Source organism: Magallana gigas, chromosome 5, assembly GCF_963853765.1.
Source record: "Magallana gigas chromosome 5, xbMagGiga1.1, whole genome shotgun sequence".
NCBI lineage: Eukaryota > Metazoa > Mollusca > Bivalvia > Ostreida > Ostreidae > Magallana > Magallana gigas.
Window position 1 is genome coordinate 54,786,062 of NC_088857.1, and position 19,945 is coordinate 54,806,006.

The 19,945-nt window shown below is 34.1% G+C and overlaps 2 protein-coding genes across 24 annotated transcripts in view; one reads left to right on the forward strand and one right to left on the reverse strand.

The window, feature by feature from the left end:
- The window catches only part of LOC105336167 (myoneurin), a 29,823-nt gene extending 16,307 nt beyond the window's left edge, over positions 1-13,516 (reverse strand). For 20 of the 23 annotated variants that reach the window (XR_901402.4, XR_010713781.1, XM_066083633.1 and 17 more), the window contains exons 1-4: positions 13,403-13,516; positions 9,106-9,326; positions 7,508-8,706; positions 7,060-7,334 (exon numbers count right to left, since the gene is read on the reverse strand). Coding sequence is in view for 20 of the 23 variants with exons in the window: in XM_066083633.1 (XP_065939705.1) it covers positions 7,060-7,334; positions 7,508-8,706; positions 9,106-9,240 (1,609 nt within the window). In the remaining 3 variants the exon portion in view is untranslated. Of the gene's footprint in view, positions 1-20; positions 650-809; positions 1,426-1,895; positions 2,321-7,059; positions 7,335-7,507; positions 8,707-9,105; positions 9,327-13,402 lie in introns of those variants that run through there. The other 3 variants (XR_002200442.3, XM_011440372.4, XM_011440367.4) reach the window with 3 other exon arrangements.
- LOC105336166 (MYG1 exonuclease) lies at positions 13,419-19,706 on the forward strand. The gene is made up of 9 exons (XM_034460180.2): positions 13,419-13,550; positions 13,836-13,932; positions 14,023-14,191; positions 14,507-14,602; positions 14,828-15,058; positions 15,921-15,999; positions 16,430-16,552; positions 18,262-18,443; positions 19,405-19,706. The coding sequence occupies exons 2-9, from the start codon at positions 13,872-13,874 to the stop codon at positions 19,577-19,579; spliced, it is 1,116 nt and encodes a 371-aa protein (XP_034316071.2). The 5' UTR covers positions 13,419-13,550; positions 13,836-13,871; the 3' UTR covers positions 19,580-19,706.
- Positions 19,707-19,945: the final 239 nt, after the last annotated feature.

Consider the following 19,945-nt stretch of genomic DNA (forward strand, 5'->3'; position numbering starts at 1 on the left):
ATTGTATGTCTTAGTACAAACACCTTTACTAACGACAACTGGGGAGGAGTGATCAACTAAAACTCCCAAAACATCAAACAAAGGAAATAACTTCTGAAACGGATTACCGGACAACCGATTATTTGCTTCAAATATATTGACAAAGGCTCCTAGAATAATTTCATTTGCAGCTGCCAAATATCATGTAAAAAAATGCCTTTAGTAACCTGATACTCTGAATAAAAATAAAACATTTTGCAGGTTTCTTCATTTATACTTCAGTACATTGGTCACATAGTCTGCTCTAAAACTTTACATCGATGATTTTTCAAATCATGTTTATATTTGTAAGTCTTTGAACACTGGTTACACTTAAACGGTCGGGCATTGGTATGAGATATTTTGTGGACTCCAAGATTGGATAAACTGGAAAACCGTTTCCCACAAATGTTACACTGAGGCAGTTCTTTATTAGAATGGTACATTTGTTTGTGACGATGCAAACTCGAATGCGAGCCGAAAAACTTTCCGCATGAATTGCACTGACGTGGGTTCTTGCCAGACAGGATTTTTCGATTACGATATTCGTCAAATCCAACAGAGGCAGAAAGGTATTGTTGATGTTGAAGGGCGTGGAATTGAGAAACGTCTGAAACCAATTGCACCGAACCTAGAAGAAATTAAAATTCAGTTGTGAACTGACTTGTAAACTTGCGTGTTCTGTGAAAAATTGTGAATATACGTATATCAATTGGTTAGTTTTGCGATCATTTACTGGCATCCAACAGTCCCTGTCTGAGTTCAATGACGATAAAATACGAATAAACAAATATCAATACTAAAATGTTTATTTCAACCTCAAAAACGCATCATAAATGAGAATCTTAGCAAATTCAAAGAATAATATTTGTCTTTCTTAAAGACACAACAAAACAACATGCAAATATGAGAGAAACAATTCATGACAAATTAAGACACTGTGCCCATTTCATTTACTTCTTAATTTCTATCTCCGACAGACATGCTTTGTCCATGTTACTTTATTCTTGTAAGACTTGTGACACTTTAGACATTTATATCTTTTCTGTCCAGAGTGACTATACATGTGCGTTTTATATGAGGAAGCACAGTGGAAGCGTTTCCCACAGATCTGACACTGAGGAAATTTCTCCGTCTCTGTGTGGAACATTCTCGTGTGCAGCACAAACCCTTCCTTGGACTTGAATCCCCTGCCACAATATTCACAATAATGGAGGTATGTTTCAAAAGGATTGTTATGATTAATTTCTACATGTCTTTTCAAGTTTTCTCGATTGTTGCAGGTTGTGGAGCAGAACACACATGAAAATGTTTCCTGTTGTCTCGAGACTGGTACTTTGTTAGCAGAGCTTGGACTTGGCAATGGCTGATCATCTGGTGCAGGTTCCTTGTGAGACTTGCCTTTACCTGGTAAAGAGATCAGAGGCTCCTTCTTTAGAGGAAAACAATCGGCATGATATCAAGATGATACACAAGAGATAAACACAAGAACACACAACCAAGAAAGAGAGCAAATGAAAATCAAAACTAAAGGTAAAAAAGATTGAACAATTAATTGAACTCAATTTATCACCCCCATCTGACTTAAATGTAGTCTTAAGAATGAAAGAAGAAAAATTCTCCACCTTTTTTCTATCAATTACATTACAATTCATTACACAGCGTTGATAAACACAGACAATGCAACTTTTCCCTTCATATACAAAAGTAACCCCAAACTCATTACACAGTGGTTTTAAACAGGAAAACTGTATAAACTTTATATATCAAAAGATGCAAGGTCCTTCTTAATAAAAATAATCACTAATGTTTGGTGTCATCAGACATAAGAGAACCATCTACATGATCTACATAGTGAATTAAGGAATAATTCTTACATACAAATCATGAAAGCAGCCAAAATATCACTTGGGTTCAAAAGAAACTAGAAACTGTCACATCCTGCCTATTTAAGATCTATCATCAGCTGTTGTTCACCTCTGCACAGAATGTCACATCCTGCCCATTCAAAATCTATTATCTTGTGTTCACGTCTGCGCAGAATGCCACATCTTGCCAACTTAAGATCTATTATCTGGTGTTTACTTCTGCACAGAGTGCATCAGGTAAGACACTTTCTTTTTGATGGATGCCCATTTTCGTCGATGTAAGGTTCCATTACGTAATCTACTAAGCAATATAGCTTCCTGACATTCCTGGATACCAGGACAACGGCGCTGTGCTGTTCCATCAAAATAACTTGCAAAATATGTTCGGACTTCTTCCAACTCAAAAGCTGTCCATTTTATCCGTTCGTCTGAAACTATAAAAAAATGTTTAAAAAACTATGTGAATAACAAACACTTTTTTCACTGAATCAAATGAATATAAAAGAAATGCATTTTGTACACTTTCAGCACCATCCAAATTTTGTTCCTTTAGTGTTATCTCTTTTAATGAAAAAGAGGATAAAAAACTCCATTTTTGAACCACTACGACTGAAAGTGCCAATCTACTAACATTACAAAGGGCTAATATTATATCCAACACAAAAATTTCACTATGATTTGAAACAAACTAAATAAGTGCACTGCCAAGGAAACATCCTCTTTAGACATATATTTTAGAAAGGTAGTACCTTTAACCAAATTATTCTTTGAACTACTGTGGCCTATGTCAATACATAGAATTGAGCTACTGTGTTTGTTAATTTTTCCGAATTAACTTTGATAATGAATAAAGATTTGACTGTTTACTACACTAAAGAGGTAGCCTTTGATAATTCTGAATATTCAGGTTAATTAGTCTAAAAGTTTTTGTGTACTAATAACAAACACTTATTTACACATATTAAAAAACACCAGAGGATAACGAACATTGTATTATTTTCTGCTCCTAACAGAACGTAAGATAAAATTCAACGTATAAAAAAGTTTCATGAAACTTGCAAAGAAACTAATTAATGTGCTTTTTTATTACAAAAATATGGTGTGCAGTTTGGTTGAAGACTTTACTTACCCAAGGTGATGACACAAGTGCATTCCACTTCTCAACCAGAAAGAGCACGTCTTCTTCATCATTTTTATTTTAATTTTGTTTGTTTTTTCTTTTTTTTTTAAATTAAAGGTCTTGATATTTTTCTGCTCAAATGATCTTTATTGAATAAATAGGAAATGAGAAATTATCCTATTGTTAGATTAAGAATCATATAAAAAAATTGTATAATCATATCACTTGTGTTTCAATAAGTTTTATTTTTCTTACCAAAACATCACTATCTTGCATCTAGGGTGCTAAGAAAATGATAAACAGTTGACCACTCTGAGATCAAGATTGATTTTTATGAAAAAAATATAGAATAATCAAAATTTTATTAATTGAATATTCAGTGAGATTTTCATCTCAGCATAATAAAAGTAGAGCCATTTATTAATGTTGAGTTTTATATTCATGAAATGGGGTGGTGGTGTCATTTTTAGACATTAAGGGGGTTCTTGTAGAAAAGAGATGCTAATTTTAATCCATGTAAATATGATATTTGTAAATGTCCATTCCTCATGGGCTTTCCTTGCAGATTTACCTCTACTCTAAGAAAAGTGAATTTGGTGGCATCCATTAGATAAAGATGCTACATTGTTTTCATTAACGAAAGAGACTTACATTCAAACAAAACTTCATATTAAGTAAATGCTTATAATTTTTTTTAACTGAAAGCCATTATTGATAAGATGGTATGCAAGTAAGGTAAAAGAGAAAAAAGAATCAATCTTGTCAGAAAATACCAAATGACAAAGAAGGAATAGAGAAAATTACACCATCAAAATAAGATCAAAACTGATCCTCAGCACTTGGTGTCGAAATATGGGAACTGGATTGTTTAAAAAATATTGTACATGAATGAAGTTTTCCTACTTCCATATGGTTTTAAACTTATTTCACAATTACCTACTCTTGATCTATTACAACCACAACAACATTATCAAAGTACATACATATACAGCACAAAACATATAAAGAAAACCTACCTTTGAACAGCTGCACAGCTTCTTTTGTCTTCCAGTAAAGGTTATAAAAAAATCTCGCGATTTTATGTTTATGCAACGATTGTTTATCCTCCTGCTCTGATGATACTGTTTCCATTTTCAATAGAAGATCTTGTGCAAGATGCACTTGCGATTTCTGTTTCAGGACCATATCCAATGCTATTCCCAGATATTTTACTCTTATGTGTCAATGGGTTGGTTCCTTATTCCCTAGCCTATAGGATAGTCTGTTTGCAACAAGATTCACAGGATCTTTTTCTGTGGCAACAGATTTTCTCTCCCAAAGAATCCTATTATGAACTCCTTACACAGACTCAAAAATACCATCAAAACATCAAAATACCACAGTTGACTAACTTCAGAACTGGTAGCAATCAAAATCAGCAAATCTTAACTTTTGTCTTCAAGAACCAAAGAATATATTCCTCACCATATCCACAATAAACCCTGAACACACTAGGAAGTTTCCTTAAATGCCTGCACAACCTACTACTAAATCAAGATTTTAGAAACCATACCCAATGCTAACTTATCTTGCATTATATCCTCATCAAGTAAAGAACCATTACTCCTGACAGAAATCAAGACCTGAACCTAACCAGATTCTATTGCCAGCCTAGCAAACCAAAGTTAATGAAACTTATAAAAATAAAAGATAAAACCAAAGCAGACAGAGACTGGGAAGAGCAATGGATGGTGAAGAATGATCAACAAACATCCATGTAAACATCTTCATGGGAACTTAGCATGTACTTAACTATTTACAAATCTCTCAGTTATGTTCTAATAAGCTGATACAGTATTCTGAGGCTAGTTTTCATACACCTGTGATTCACTTCACTTAGTGACCAAGAAGATGCTTACATGTACACAAACACAAAAAGTTAACAATCTGTAGGGAATTCTGCTAGTATCTGTCACATGTTAATAGAAAATCCTTTGTAAAACATCTCTTACAGTTCTCAGAAAAAAATATCTACAGGTTAGAGTGACGGATACTTGAAGCATGTGTCCCTTCAGACATTCAAATCAATGGCAGACAGTGATCAACTCTATGGAATATTGCTTTAACTTACCCATATTATATATAATGATTTTTCAAATATTCAAACTTTGCTTCAATTGATTGATTTTTACACAACTTTTCAAACAATTTACCTTTAAGTCATGCATCACAGTTTGATCATTATCTACCTTTATTCAAATTTAATACAACTTTCTTTGTAATAATAATAATGTTAGCAAAATTGAGCTTGTAGTGGTCTTTAGTGAATTGAGAAAAGGTGAGTCTTTCCAAATAATATTTCAATTACAATAAACAGAAAATCTATTAGATTTTTTTGTATATTTCACAAAATTTTCTCAATTCTAGAACACATTATAAAATTTTATTTTGTAAAACTCATGATGTAATTGTACATGCTGTTATGGTTTTTTTTAGATTGATTTCTTAAATATCTTTACACAGATGTAATTTTTCTTACACAATCTCCCCCAAATTTTTCCACAGGTAAGGAATTTAGATTGTGCATGTAGTGTTTATAAGTGATTTTGGTTAGCCAATTATTACTTTATTTTTAACAAGTCTTACATTAGATTTAATGCTTGTACACCTACATATGAGTTTTACAAAGAGAATTCACAGAAGTCACCAAATGTCAGGCTTTTTAAACTACAAATTAATTTCCCCCACATTTTTCATTGTTTCTCCATTTGACATCAGCAGTTGGTTTCTTTTTAACAATTCATTGCTAAAATCCACTAAATTTTTCAACTGACGAGCCAACTTTTTAAAGTTTTTTCCGTCTCTGACAAAGAACAAGTGCACTTAAGCTATAGAGAATGGGCCCTTTTTCAGTGCCGTTTATATGTAGAAAATATCAACAAATTGCTTTTTTCTCGTAAAAGTTAAGCACTCATGGATACTTCTGATTTATATGCACGCTTAATTTTACCAAAATTAGCATACAATGTAAAAAATTGAGGATTTTTAAATGCCTATAAATAATCTAAATCCGGAAAAATCGAACCGAACCTACTTGAATTGTGTCTATTTAAATTAGAGGGAGGAGACATTTAAATCAACATTGCTCTGTTGGTGGATCGATTGGCGCGTTTGCTGAATTATACTTTATGTATTATTTTACGTCTGAAAAAAAATCGAATGAAGCTTGGAAGTTGCATATTTCCATAGTGACAAACAAACATTCCTGACAATACAAAGATGATGGAAAGCGATCTAAAACGTGTCAATGTTTTACAGTGAGCACATTTGACAAACGTTTACCTGGATAGAAACCACGTGATTGTTTGAAATAATTTAATCCATGCGTGAGTTCAAACATGGGTCACGCAGGTAATAGCTTTCGCTTGCTATAGGAAAAACTTTGAAATTTTCATACGTTTTTCATTTTTTAGGTACCAGCCTAACCGAGTACAAACTTCTTACTTTCACAGGAGTTTTCTAAATGTATAATGCGTATTTTGTCTTTTCCACACGTTTGTACTCGGTTAGGCTGACAGTAAACAAAGGCTTTAAAATGAATGCCTGTCCTCGATTTACTATACAAAATCAAGAATGTCTGCTGACCCCTAATATGTTTTAAAGCTTCGTGCTTTTTATAAACAATAAATTCAGCGCTAAAACTTGTTAATTCTTATGGAATAGATATCAATAGATAATGTTAGGGGAAAAAATATGCTTAATTTGATTCTTTATTTTTTCACTTTTTACCGGGGCCCATAAGTGCACTCGTCCTTTATGGAAAGCAACCCAAACCGGAATTTTTTAACAATGTGAGATTTTTTTTTTAATATCAAGTTGTTATTTTTCTATCTTAATTTTTGTGCAGCTTTGAAAACAAATTAAATTTCTTGCATACCATCCCAAAGTTAAAACATTAAATTGGTTGAGGGCAGTTATTGCATTTCTTTCCTTAAATATTTACAATTCCTCCTGACATTCCAATGTGACCTGTGTGAATTCTTCACCATTGACACCAAGAAATCTTGTCCTTACCTTTCATCTGTCCCATGTACCAGTTGCCGCTGCTGTCCATCCCGCTCACATTGCTGCCCTCATTGGACGCGTCCTCTCTCTGCCAGTCTGTGGGGGGCTCCTCTACACTGTAGTCAGGACCAGGGTCATCCTCCTCGGTCCGGATTGGTGGGTGCCCATGACTACCAAATGACTCCTCCCCTCCCATGTACATTTCAAGATTGCTCATGTCTCTCTCGGTGGCTGTCTCTATTTTGACAATACTTAAATCTGGCTGCTCATCACCTTTTTCTTTACTGGAGGTAGAAACATAAATGAAATGGTAAGATTAGATATTATTCATAAAAGTGGTATTTAGAGTCAGTAAAAATTAGAGGCCTTGGATAAAGATTCACAAATAATCAATTAAAGCATTTAAACAAAAAATAAGCAAAAAAGACACAAAGTAAAACATGAAGACTTGACTCACCCAGATTCTCCACCCCTGCCAATGGATGGTGGCCTTTCAATGCTTTCTCTAGGGGTGGACTGAGACTTCTGTGAGGATGGAGAACAGAGAGTTTCTGGAAAGACTGGCAAGGACTGAGAAGCACTTCCACTAGCAAATGGTTTCGGAGCTGGTTGCCTTGGTATCTGTGTCATGGCAACTGGATATGGGGCCCTATAAGAGGAGCTAGAGTCCTCACTGCTGCGAGGCATGGAGCTGGAATTCATCATCTCACTGCTGAACTGCTGCTCTGAGTAGTCTGGTATGTGTACCTTGGGATGGGTTGATTTATCGGCATCTTTTTTGTGAGGCGTTTTGTCATGTAGCCCCATGCTGCGGCTGATGTCCACTGATGATGAAGATGAGGATGGGGAGTCTTGGAAGGTGAGGGGACTGACAGTGATGGGATCACGACTCGATGCACCAGAGGATGAGGGAGCTGCCTGTGAAGACTTACCCGCCCGGTCAGGAGCTGGGGGTCCCGGGTCACCTAAGACATTCACCACCCGTAAATCTGACGAATGATTATGCTGACTAGACACAGAGAGAGACACACTGGTCTGGACTTTGACTGGCTCCTGAACACTGCCACTGGAATCTTTTTTAGGAGGCTCTGTCTGTACCAATTCAAATCCATCTTCTCTGATATCAACTACTCCTGGACCCTGAAATCCTGACCCCAGCCTTGGAACTCTGTCCCATGGATCTGCAGTGGCACCATAGCTCTCCGCCATACTGCTTGTATCGTGGATTTTTGGACTTGATGAAGTGTGTATCCTCTGTCTTTTTACACTGGGACTGAGGGGTCGATGCATTTCATTGCTTCTCTTTGTAGATCTCTCCTGCTTTTTGAACAGGTCTGAAACTCTCATGTGTTTAAAGTCTGTCTGGTCCTGAAAGCTGTACCGGAACTGAGCGCCAGCTGATTTATTGATAGTTTTGTTAAAGTCAGCACAACACTTTGTAATGCTGTCCACCTGCAGTAGCCTTGCAATTTTTTCCACTTCGCTGCAGTTTTCTTCAGTTAGAATCATGTAGCCTTCGTACAGATACTGTAGAAATGTGTTGACAGACTCCTGACTGATATCTGAGGCTAGCCGGACCTCCAGGTGAGACCCAGATGTAGCGTTCTCCATAGTCTGTAACATAGGGCAGGCTGCCACAAGGACTACTCTATGAGCCTGAAAATATACATGTACATGATTATACAAAAGCTATGGAATTATGCAACATTGAGTTCCATCTTTTCAGATTCTAGACAGTGGTCATCAATTAAAGTTATTAAGAATAATCTCTCTATTCTAAATATTCATATGTTTACTTGCAAACAATCATTTTATTCCACATTGAACCAGATATATTTCATTATCTTTTCAAAACTTGGTTTTTTTGCATCAAAATTCTCAACAAACCAAATCAATAGTATAAAATTCATCTGTTATGGAATTTCGTCAATGATGCCAAAGTTATAGTGCAAAAAGAAACCAATAAATTCTTTTATGACAAAACTAAGCAAAACATATGACATAAAATAATGGCGATGGAGTGATATTTCCAGTTAGCATTATCACGTCACTTACTCTTGTTGTCACAGCTCCAGTTTTTATCATGGCATCACACAGAGTTTGGCTCTTCCACATGGTGGACAACTGGGACAGAAGAGTGCTCGAATGAACATGGTTCATGTAAACTTTGTGGTAGTTTTGTGGATTCATTTTTCTGTTGATTTTCCAATTTCAACACTATAATTTGTGATTTTGTTTACAAGAGATGACAATTCCTTGCAAGTCCAAACTCAAACCTGCAATTCAAAAAATATTTGTAAAAAATTTTTTTTTCAGAAGGAAAAAAAATAACAAAACTCCTGACCAGCTGAATTAATAAATATCTCTTACATACATGGATAATACGAGGGAAAAACATGCTGTTTAAATATTGCTTCAAGCTATACATTACTCAAGGCATATTATTACATACACTTCATGGACATACATATACACTGAACTTACATGTACAAGTATATATATATATCTGTTGCATTGTTTGTTACTACTTTCATTACATTTATCAGTTTTATTTACTTTGAGGGAGAAAGGGATTTGCCCCACATGACAGTGACAGGTCCAGTACAATCACTAGATATAGCTACAAAGCTTCAATTACCTAATGAAATATCAAACAAAGAAGAACAGTTCTGGTTAACATCTTGATTAGAAATAATTTGTGAATTAATCACACTAATTCATGCCTCATCACACACAAGGTGTCATACAGTAACTTAGACAATAGAAATTCATGTTTTACTTAAAACCTCTCAAACCAGTGATGTTTTTTGGTACTTTTTTTTGCTCTGAGTTGCTAGTTATAGGTTGACAGTTTCTTGCGACTTATTGTCTGTTTGACACAAAAAGCAAAATTGAAAAAAGGTAGCCAAATAAACCTTCTTCAGGTAAAAAAAGCTATGTAGGTAATTCAAGCCATGTTGCTTACAAATGGCTAAATCTTGTGATTGTACTGGACCTGACAGTGTACTCAGGTCCAGCACAGTCTCTTTATTTAGGTATATAGCTTGAAAAGCTATAATTATAGCTTAACAAAGCTTTTTAGAATAGCTTGATTAAGTTTTTTTGTCTTTCATTTTTTCTTAAATGTTTATTTTTTTCAGCATGTACATAAAATCGCACTTCAGTGTTGTGATAGTTTTCAACTATAAACTGTTCTGTAAACAATGATTCATGACCACACAGTTACTTCTTGAATGAAATATAAAGGTCAGATATATGGTAAACAAGATAATTGATTGGTAATCATTCAGCACAATATAAAGAGATATTTATCCATGTCTTAGTGCACACAAGTTTGTGGACAGCTACCCAAACAATGGAAATATATATTTTTTGCTTAGAAGTGTACAAAAGCAGCACTAATTTCAATTAGGATTGCTCTTTAATCAGTTTTAATGGTCCATAGCATACATGTTAACTCTACCGATTTTCGCGGAAGTCTACCTCTTTTTGACCCCATTTCCCACCTACCGCTTTTAATTGAAAATCTACTGATTTTTCAAAAATTCAATTTTGCCTCGCTTGGATAGCCATTTTGGAAGCCATTCTAGCTATAAAATCTCGCTAGTTCTTTAGATATCGTGTGACTTGAGTCGGGAACATTCAGACGTTTTTTACATAGTGATAATAATGTGGGTTTCAAGCATGCGTTTGACAATGAGTGGTGAACACTTCTCATTGATTACATTAGTTACAAAAATGTCATTGACATCACCGCCTCGAATAAGGAAAAGATATTATTCAAAGTTTAACGCTGACTGGCTGAAAGTATTTGACTTTCTTCATAGATAAAAAAAAGGTGGAACAGTATGCGTTTTGTAATACCGATTTCTCAATAAGCCATAGGGGGAAAAACGACACTGAAAAACACAGAAGCACGGAGAAACACAGGGACTCATACAAGCGCAGGTTTCAACAGTCAACTTTGAAAAATGATGAAGAAATTTCCATTCAAAGATATCATAATACAAGACCATGGGATAATTGATCCAAGAAATAGAGGAAATGTTACAACTGAAACAGGTAATATATCTTTACAGTTTTATGATTTCATTGATTTTGTAAACAGAGAATAAACTTTTTAAAAGTGTTTTCTATTAATTCCTAAATATGAACTCAGTGCTCTGCACATCTTATTCAGCTTTGAATTTGGCCAAGAGATTCAAGATTCTGGATGATGAGGATCTGGATGCCTTGGGTGATGAGTGTCATGATTTGTCTGTTTCCCCTGATGATGACCTACCATCATTTGAAGACTAAAACATCAACAGATTTTGGCTGGACATGTCAAGGATGAAGTTGGCAAACGATCAACTTAGATTTCTCAAACTTTGTTCTATTATAACAGTGGCCATGACTATTCCCAACTCAAATGCAGAATGTGAAAGGGTGTTTTCTCATTTGAAAAAAATACAGACAAGTTTCAGATCTGAACTATCAAATGACACTATTTCTTCAATTTTGGCCACCAAGTTAAATAATAACAAAAGTTGTTTTGAATCAATTCCAGAAAAGACCACTCTAAGAAAAGCAAAGCTAGCTACAAAATCATACACCAATGAACACAAATAAATCTTGCTTTGCATGTGATAATAGTGTTATTGTTTCATTTATTGCATTCCTTCATATTTCTTATTGTAGCAATGCTACCGCTTTTGAGTTCAAATTCTACCTATTTTTCATCACTGGAGGTTAACATGTATGATCCATGGTATAAATATGAGTAGTAATTAACTTGCGATTTTTTGTATATATCTGATAATTTACATTTTTGTGGAAAAACTGCACATAAATAGCATCAGAGTTCTTGAAATCTTTCGGTCCTGTCGGCAAGACCGATAAAAATAACCAAGGACCGATTACTTGAGGTTGCCTGTCAGTCCAAATGACCGGTAGATATGGACAGAGTCACTTGCGAAAATATAACTAATTTTCGTACAAAAGCAACAGAAATATGATGAAAACTCTAGCCTCTGTGTAATCACTGAGGAGATCCGAACGCATAGGATAAATCTAGAGGAGTTTTTCGCGGTTTTTTCGCTCTCTCTAGACTTATCATACATTTTCGGAACACCTCAGTAATTATTACTTCCGTTGCTTTCGATAAGTTTGGCAAGTATTTCGTAAATATTGAAACGGTGCGTTTATAATGCAGCTAACAGATGTAGTCAGACAATAGGAATAAGTCTTTCAATCATTTTCCAACCTAGATTTCATCAGAAATCATGGGAAAAATTGGAGAACTTGTTTAAAACATAGCGTGAACTGAGGGCCCTATATAAATCAAAGATGGCGAGTGTTGTCTCGGTACGTTTTTTCAATGTACATTGCATACACCGAAACAGGGTTTTCAGTGAATGTTTTATTGCAATACACAGAAAAACACATACAAAAATCCCAATGTAATCATTTATAATTTTTTTCGGGAAATAATGAGAACTCCGCTATCTGACAACCGAGCCCTAGTTACATACATGTATGAGATGTGCAGAAAGAGAACGAGAAAGAAGAAAGTTGATAATGAGAGAGGGAAGGAAATAAAAATAATTAATGAAGTGATAAATAAGAATGTTATCAGGAGGCAGAATGTGAAAGTTAGGAGAAATCAGATCAATTAAGGTAAAAATGAGAGAAATTAGAAGGCAAATATACATGTACATGTAGTTTTTTCATCTTTCTATTGAAAATGTTTGGACTGACAGAAATCAGTCTGGACTGACAAACTCCTGATGGTTGTCAGTCCAAATGGCTGACAGTGGAAAAAAGATTTCAAGAACTCTGTAGCATTATCAAGCTATTCTGCACAGCTTTATTAAGCTATATAGATTTTCAAGCTATATGGCTATTAATCAGGAGATTGTGCTGGAACTGGTACTATAAATAAAAATTTGTAAATGATGACTATAATACAATTATATAACTTATATCAATATGATATATATTTAGTCTGGCATAGTAAGATTTTAACTTTAATATATTCAAATTCGATATTTAAAACAATAAAAGCTGGAAAACATATAAAAATTTTGAGTTGGTAAGCATATAATCTCAAATATTCCTTCTGCATTAAAACATACTTTAATTTCAAAGGAAAATTTTGAATCGGCATCATGATCTATATGAAAACTGTAAAAAAAATATGGACGCGAGCTCTTTGCAGGAAACACAAAGGCGTGACGTCATAGCGCAGTGCGCCATTGAGAAATTCATCAAATATCCGGATAAATACCTCGAAATAAACGACAAACGTTAGCTTATGTATTGCATAAATATCAGATGGCTTATTCTTTCTATGATTGAAATTGTAAGTTACCTCTTCTTGCTAATTTTATAGCAAACTCGGAGTAGCTGCATCTGCGACAACTGCCATTATCATAAAATTTGCACTAATAGTTAAAACCACCGGCGGACCAGTAACCCGGAAATTGTGGTTTGTTCCTACACTGCTTTGTCTCCAGACGGTAAGGATTTTAGTCGGGCTTAGGTAACGTTTGATACTATCAATGATAAGTCGTCTGGAAATAAATGTATATCTTTTATTTCATATAGTACATAGAAATTTTATGTTGTTAAAATTGATGTAGATTTATGTCAGTCACGTACCTCGTGTTAACACCGGTCCAGTGTACTTTCACTTTCACAGTGTTTATGTTTATAGAACATGCTGTAATGCTGTTTATTTGAATTCCTTAGCAATTTATTGATTATATTTTATTTTTACAAAAGTCTGTGGATTCTATTATTAGGATGTCATCGTTATAAAGTTAAAAGTGAACCATCAGATGTACTTACTGGCAAGGAATACAAAGTTATCCTTTTATACATTGGTAATTGCCAGGAAAGGTTGGGGATGTTGTATGAATATGATCATCTTTTATTTGATTGGTCACAAAGTGAAACTATAATGTACTGACACCCCTATGTTTAATACAGTGAACACAGCCCAAGCATTCATGAGCGAGGACCAATCTCCGAACAAGAAACCTAGACTTATAGACAGCATGAAGATAGGGACACACAATGGCTCCTTTCACTGTGACGAGATTCTGGCATGCTTCATGCTGAGACAGCTTCCAAAGTATGCTGATGCTGAAGTTATCAGGTATACCAGATTATATTGTAATGTAAGAGACAAATATTGCCTCTGTTGGGGTTTGAACCTGGGTCCTGTGGCAAGCAAATCTAACACTCTACCAATATTGATCTAAAGGGTTCACTCACTAGCCAGAGCTAGTAGAAATGCCATATACCTGACACAACCACAGTAATTTGATAATGAGATAACTAAATGGGGACATTGCTTTTTTAGGTACAGATACAGTTTGGTAACTATTATGGTACTGTGTATTGATTCACGATGGAAGGCATAAGTTTTAAACATGTCTGACACCTTCACACCTTTCTTTGTTTTTATTAGGACTAGAGACCCAGCAGTCCTGGACACATGTGATGTGGTTGTGGATGTTGGGGGAGTGTATGACCCAGCTAAAAATAGATTTGACCATCACCAAAGGTAGAGTTATGCTGGACAGTTAAATTACAATTCTTGTTTATGGAACACTAGTTGAGGCTTAAAATTTGTCTTTATATAATGAATGAAATTTATTTAGCTACTAGCTAGTCTTATTGAATATGAATGATTGATATTCATTTTTTTAAAGGTATTAGAAACTCCTAAGGTTGATTTTTGAGGTTCAAATTTTTTTTTATTGAATTGGCATAATGTGAAATATTTCAGGACATTTAACGAGTCAATGAGCACCGTCAATCCGCCCAAGAAATGGACAACAAAGCTGAGCAGTGCAGGACTGGTGTACTGTCACTTTGGGCGGGAGATCGTGAGTAAGATCCTAGAGCTTCCAGTCGGAGACCCAATAACAGATGTCGTGTACGACAAAGTGTACGAGAACTTCGTGGAGGAGATTGATGCTATTGACAACGGAATTAATCAATACGACGGGGAACCCAGGTGATTCTATTATCCTCTCCGGCCTTTCATTAAATTAATTAAAGTGAAAATATTTTTGAATCATGTCTGAACTCAAATTAGCATTGGTTAGTGACACTGAATGGCCTTGAAAATATATACACACATGCACATGTACTCCACTTATTTATCAAGGTCTTCTGTATTGTATGTATATGATGTATATGACATCATATGAGTACATTGTACAATTGAAGTTTAATGTCTTGAACCCTGATATCTCAAATTCAATGGATATGTCAAAGTGATTTGTAAGTCCCAACCACTTATTTTTAAAGTATTTTACCCTTGATAATTATCTTGGATACTAGGATATCTCAAAGTTTTTAAACAGTCCGACTGTCCCATTTAGTTTGAGATAACAAAGTTTGACTGTATTTTCAAGGTACCATCTTCTTGCCCTGTGAAGGCTTTTATTTGGTGAAGAAGTAAATAATTGAAACTATTGTTATAGTTACACTTTTAGGAAATAAATTAAACAGTATATTTCATGTATTTCTGTAAATTCCTTATTTTATGCAAGTGCTTAATTCTGCGATTCTGCAGTTTTGAATCAAATCGTGAGAATATAAAATCGTGAGCACCAATATTTTTGTTATTTTTTTTTAAAGTTCAAACTATCTGAGATATAAAAGCGAGAGTTTCAGCTTTGAAATCTGCGAGGGTTGCTTCTTGCGATTTTACACAATTAAATATTCTAGCATTTAATAAGGAATTAACATTATTTAAATAGTCTAACAAACTCTTCTTGATTTACTCTAGCAGCAGTAGACATTATATATATTACATGTATATGTACGATCAGAGTAGGTAATGAATGTATGTGTTCTTGATTTTGATACAGGTACCAGATATCCACAAACATTAGCATCCGGGTCAGTCACTTCAATCCTCTGTGGAACGAACCAAATGCTGATGAAATGGTAAGAAGCCATAGTGCACAAAACATTAATATGAAAAGAGAACTACTTCTTTACAATATTTGTATCCCATCTATGAGGACAAACAATTTTTCTGTGCAGCACAGTGCGATATGAATTTCATTTTTATAAAGTAAATTTCATTGCCAAAATATAGATTGTTTATTTGCTTTAATATAGTACTATGTATTTATATCAGGTGTTTTCATTAAAATCTATTTTTGTTGCTTATTTTGAGATTATTTTAATATTGTAAATAATTAAACACACAGAAATAATATCAGTAATTGTGAAAAACTGTTGTTCTTAAATTATGAAAATAACAAGGGCATGTAAAATTAAGAATAAATGTTTGTTTCTTTGTTTGCTAAATTTGCAAAAATCTTAAATATTAACGAAGCACTAAGTCCAGCAAACTGGTTCTGTTTTATAGGCTGGTTTTCTGAAAGCGATGAAGATGGTGGGAGCTGAGTTTCTGGACAAAGTCTTGTATTACAAGAAGTCATGGTTACCAGCTAGAGAGCTAGTGGAAGAAGCCGTCAAAGGGAGAACAGAGGTAAACAATTCTCAAGTTGTATTCATTGCTGATTATATGATTTGTATTAAGACTGCTCTACCTTGTGAGAAAATGCAATCATTATTTTTTTGATGCGGTTAAATTCAGAAAAAGATAATACATATACATGTAACTGCGGGTACTTTGGGGTTGATAAACTCTTGTGTTAACTAATCAGCTGATTTACTGGTGTAGAAATTGTTTTTATGAAAGACATGTTGCTTTCTCACATATTTTTAAAAATATTTTCTGGGAATTTTTTTTTTCATATTCCTTATTGTTGATATTGCAAGTCTTAAGGTGGCTCTATACACCACTTTTTGATGACGCAGTACGCAAAAAAGTAAATCTGGAAGCATGCAATTCCGGTACTGGCTGATTTAAACTGAGGCGTATGTGGACCGCTCTTTTAAAAAAATTGTTAAATGAATAGTCTTAGATTTAATTTGTTTATTGGAAAAATCATTACTTACAAGTAATGTGACACCTTCACATTGTGTTGTATTATTTATCATATAAAACAATTAAATCAAGTTTAATTTTTTTAAAATAGTTTCTTTCCAATCTTCGATATCTTACAGCGTAGCACAGTGGGTTAGTGGGTTCACTACAAACCTGTAGGTCATGAGTTCGAATCCTGTTAAGGACAATAAAATTTTTAACTTTCCAAAATTTTATAAAACTTATTTTTGGGTTGAATACTGTGAAAGAAAATTCTAAACCTAGGAAAGTATTTTAATTATAATATACTTTAATCCACATTAATATTGACAGATATGTTCCTAACCATCATAAGGGGATGGGAAAGTGGCTTTGAATTTCTCTCAGGTTGGGATACATAAATCCTATTAGTTAATTTTCCCCTTTATTTATTTGACTTAGTTTTGCATTAAAGCGAATAAATTCACTTATATAGGCCTATAATGAAATATGTATGTATTTATCATTCCATCGTGATATTTAGGAAATTTTCTTTAACTCAGAAATGAAAAGTCCCCAAGATGTTTGGGCCTTGGGACTTCGGAATGATAACTCTTACCTGAGGAACTTTCATACCAAATAAAATTTAAAATATTTTTTGTGTTTATTTGCAATGATTTTTATTCAAATTTTTTATGTCACAGTTATTAAAATACATTTTCTTATAACATCAAGCAGCTTTTTCAGATGATTTGTCAACAGAGTAAGAAAAAATATGAAAAATTCTGTTTTGGGGAAATACATGTACTAAAAAAAATTGCAATAATAAAATTTTTGAATGTAAGAAGTATTATATTTATTTTTAGGTGTCCGAATGAAATATCCATCATATGACAAACAAATTTCTCTCAATTTGTTAATAGTTAACTTTTTAAAAATTAATTTACAAAAACACGAAAAAACATTTGAAAATTCTTTAAAAATACCTATAGTATCCCTATCATCATTTTAATATTTGATAAGTATATGTTTTGTGGTCTTCTATTGAAAATTGGATTAAACTGTGGGTGTATAGAGCCACCTTAATGTTCACAATAACAATTGTGAATTTTTTTGATACATGTATTAAGAACAATGGGTACCTGCAAAATTGTTTTTTAGACATTGTCACATATACATTTACCACATATTCTTTGGAGTACTTCTTTAACCAACCAGAGCACAACAAAATATCCAATTAATTACCAATGAGGGAGGAATTTCGGATTATATTTCTTTGGTTTGTACAGGTAGACCCTAGTGGGGAGATAGTGGTGTTTAAGACGGGGGGCTGTCCCTGGAAGGACCACCTGTTTAACTTAGAGGCGGAGCTTGATATCAACCCACCAATCAAATACGTCCTATACACAGACCAAGCTAACAAATGGAGGATACAGTGTGTGCCAGAATCTCTAGTGTCTTTTTCAAACAGGTAAGCTTATCAAAAGTCGTACAATTTAATTTGAAATCAGTTTGTTTCCTATCCATATTAGCATTATGCTACATCTAAATTTATTCTTCCTTTTGTCATACAAGGTAAAGAGTCACAATAATCTTACTAATGACTTTAAAGGGGAATGGTCAAATTCTATTTTTCTGATTTTATTATTTACAAAGCTTTAGGAATGCATTTCTAATGATCAAATGACATTTGAGAGTAAGTATTAGAGTTATAAGAAAGATACAGGACTCACAAGTCTTTGACATGTAAACAAGTCTTGTGCCCTGTTTTTGTTTATATTTGTTCAATATACCAATAAAAAATCTTTTTCAAGCTGATTTGCCTATTTTCTTATTCATTTTAAGCATAAATAGACAGTTCCTAACATTATATACATACATTTTAGATCTAAAACTGGAATTTTCACCTCAAACAAAATTAAGCTTTGTTTACATAGCAAAGAACTGTAAGCACTGTAACTCCCTTATAACTCAACGAATGACACTAAAATGTTGACTGTTTATTAACAATGCGTTACTGAAGCATTGTAAACATTAAAATGGGAAAAATAATTTTTGACCAAAATGGTGACCTTGCCTCTTTAAAGAGTAGTTTTTTTTTACCCCTAAGTAATGAACTGTGGAATCATCATTGTTGGTAGGTGACATGTGTTTGTGGGTAACCTTTGCCCACGAATTTACATTCCCACGAACGTATATATATACATATTTGCAAGCATATGTTTAATATTTTTTTACAAAATAAAACTTGCTACCAACGAAAAAAAAAAAACAAGAAAAATTTGGCTACCCATGAATATTGATCATGACCCCCACAATTAAAAATGATTCCACGGTATATGGGATTAGAGGCTGGACATTCATGAATATGAAATATTTATGTATATTGGCTGTTTGTGTACATATGTATATACATGTATTTATGTGTACAGACTGTCGTTGCCAGAGGACTGGCGAGGCCTGAGAGATGATGTCCTTACAGAGAAGTCTGGGATTGAGGGATGTATCTTTGTTCATGCGGGCGGTTTTATTGGTGGGAATCACACTTATGAGGGTGCTCTAGAGATGGCAAAGAAAAGTCTGAAGATGGCAGAAAAAAAGACCTAGTGTTCAACATCAAAGACAGTTACTCCATTGCAATTGTGCTCAGGTTGTTTCATCTATTGCATTGTATTTGTATCAAGTCACTGCCATAGCTGAATCTCATGAAAATAAAAAATAACTATCAAAGTTGGTTAATCTGTTTGTTATTATACCCCCGCAAACGAAGTTTAGGGGGGTATATTGGTTTCACCCTGTCCGTCTGTCCGTCTGTCCGTCTGTCTGTCCGTCCGTCTGTCCGTAGACGCAACTTTGTCCCCCCTATAGAATTTTTTATTACTGCGTGGAACAGTTTGAAAATTTGTACATATGTTGAACACCATCTGAAGATGTGCACCTGCAATTTTTTTTAAGATCAGACAAGATTTAATG

What these genes read in the sequence shown, in the direction of transcription:
- LOC105336166 (XM_034460180.2), top strand. Translation starts at nt 13,872, where the DNA reads ATGTACTTACTGGCAAGGAATACAAAGTTATCCTTTTATACATTGGTA. An exon ending in ATTGGTAATTGCCAGGAAAG is followed by an intron (nt 13,933 to 14,022) that starts GTTGGGGATGTT and finishes TGTTTAATACAG; the next exon opens with TGAACACAGCCCAAGCATTC. An exon ending in AACCAAATGCTGATGAAATG is followed by an intron (nt 16,000 to 16,429) that starts GTAAGAAGCCAT and finishes TCTGTTTTATAG; the next exon opens with GCTGGTTTTCTGAAAGCGAT.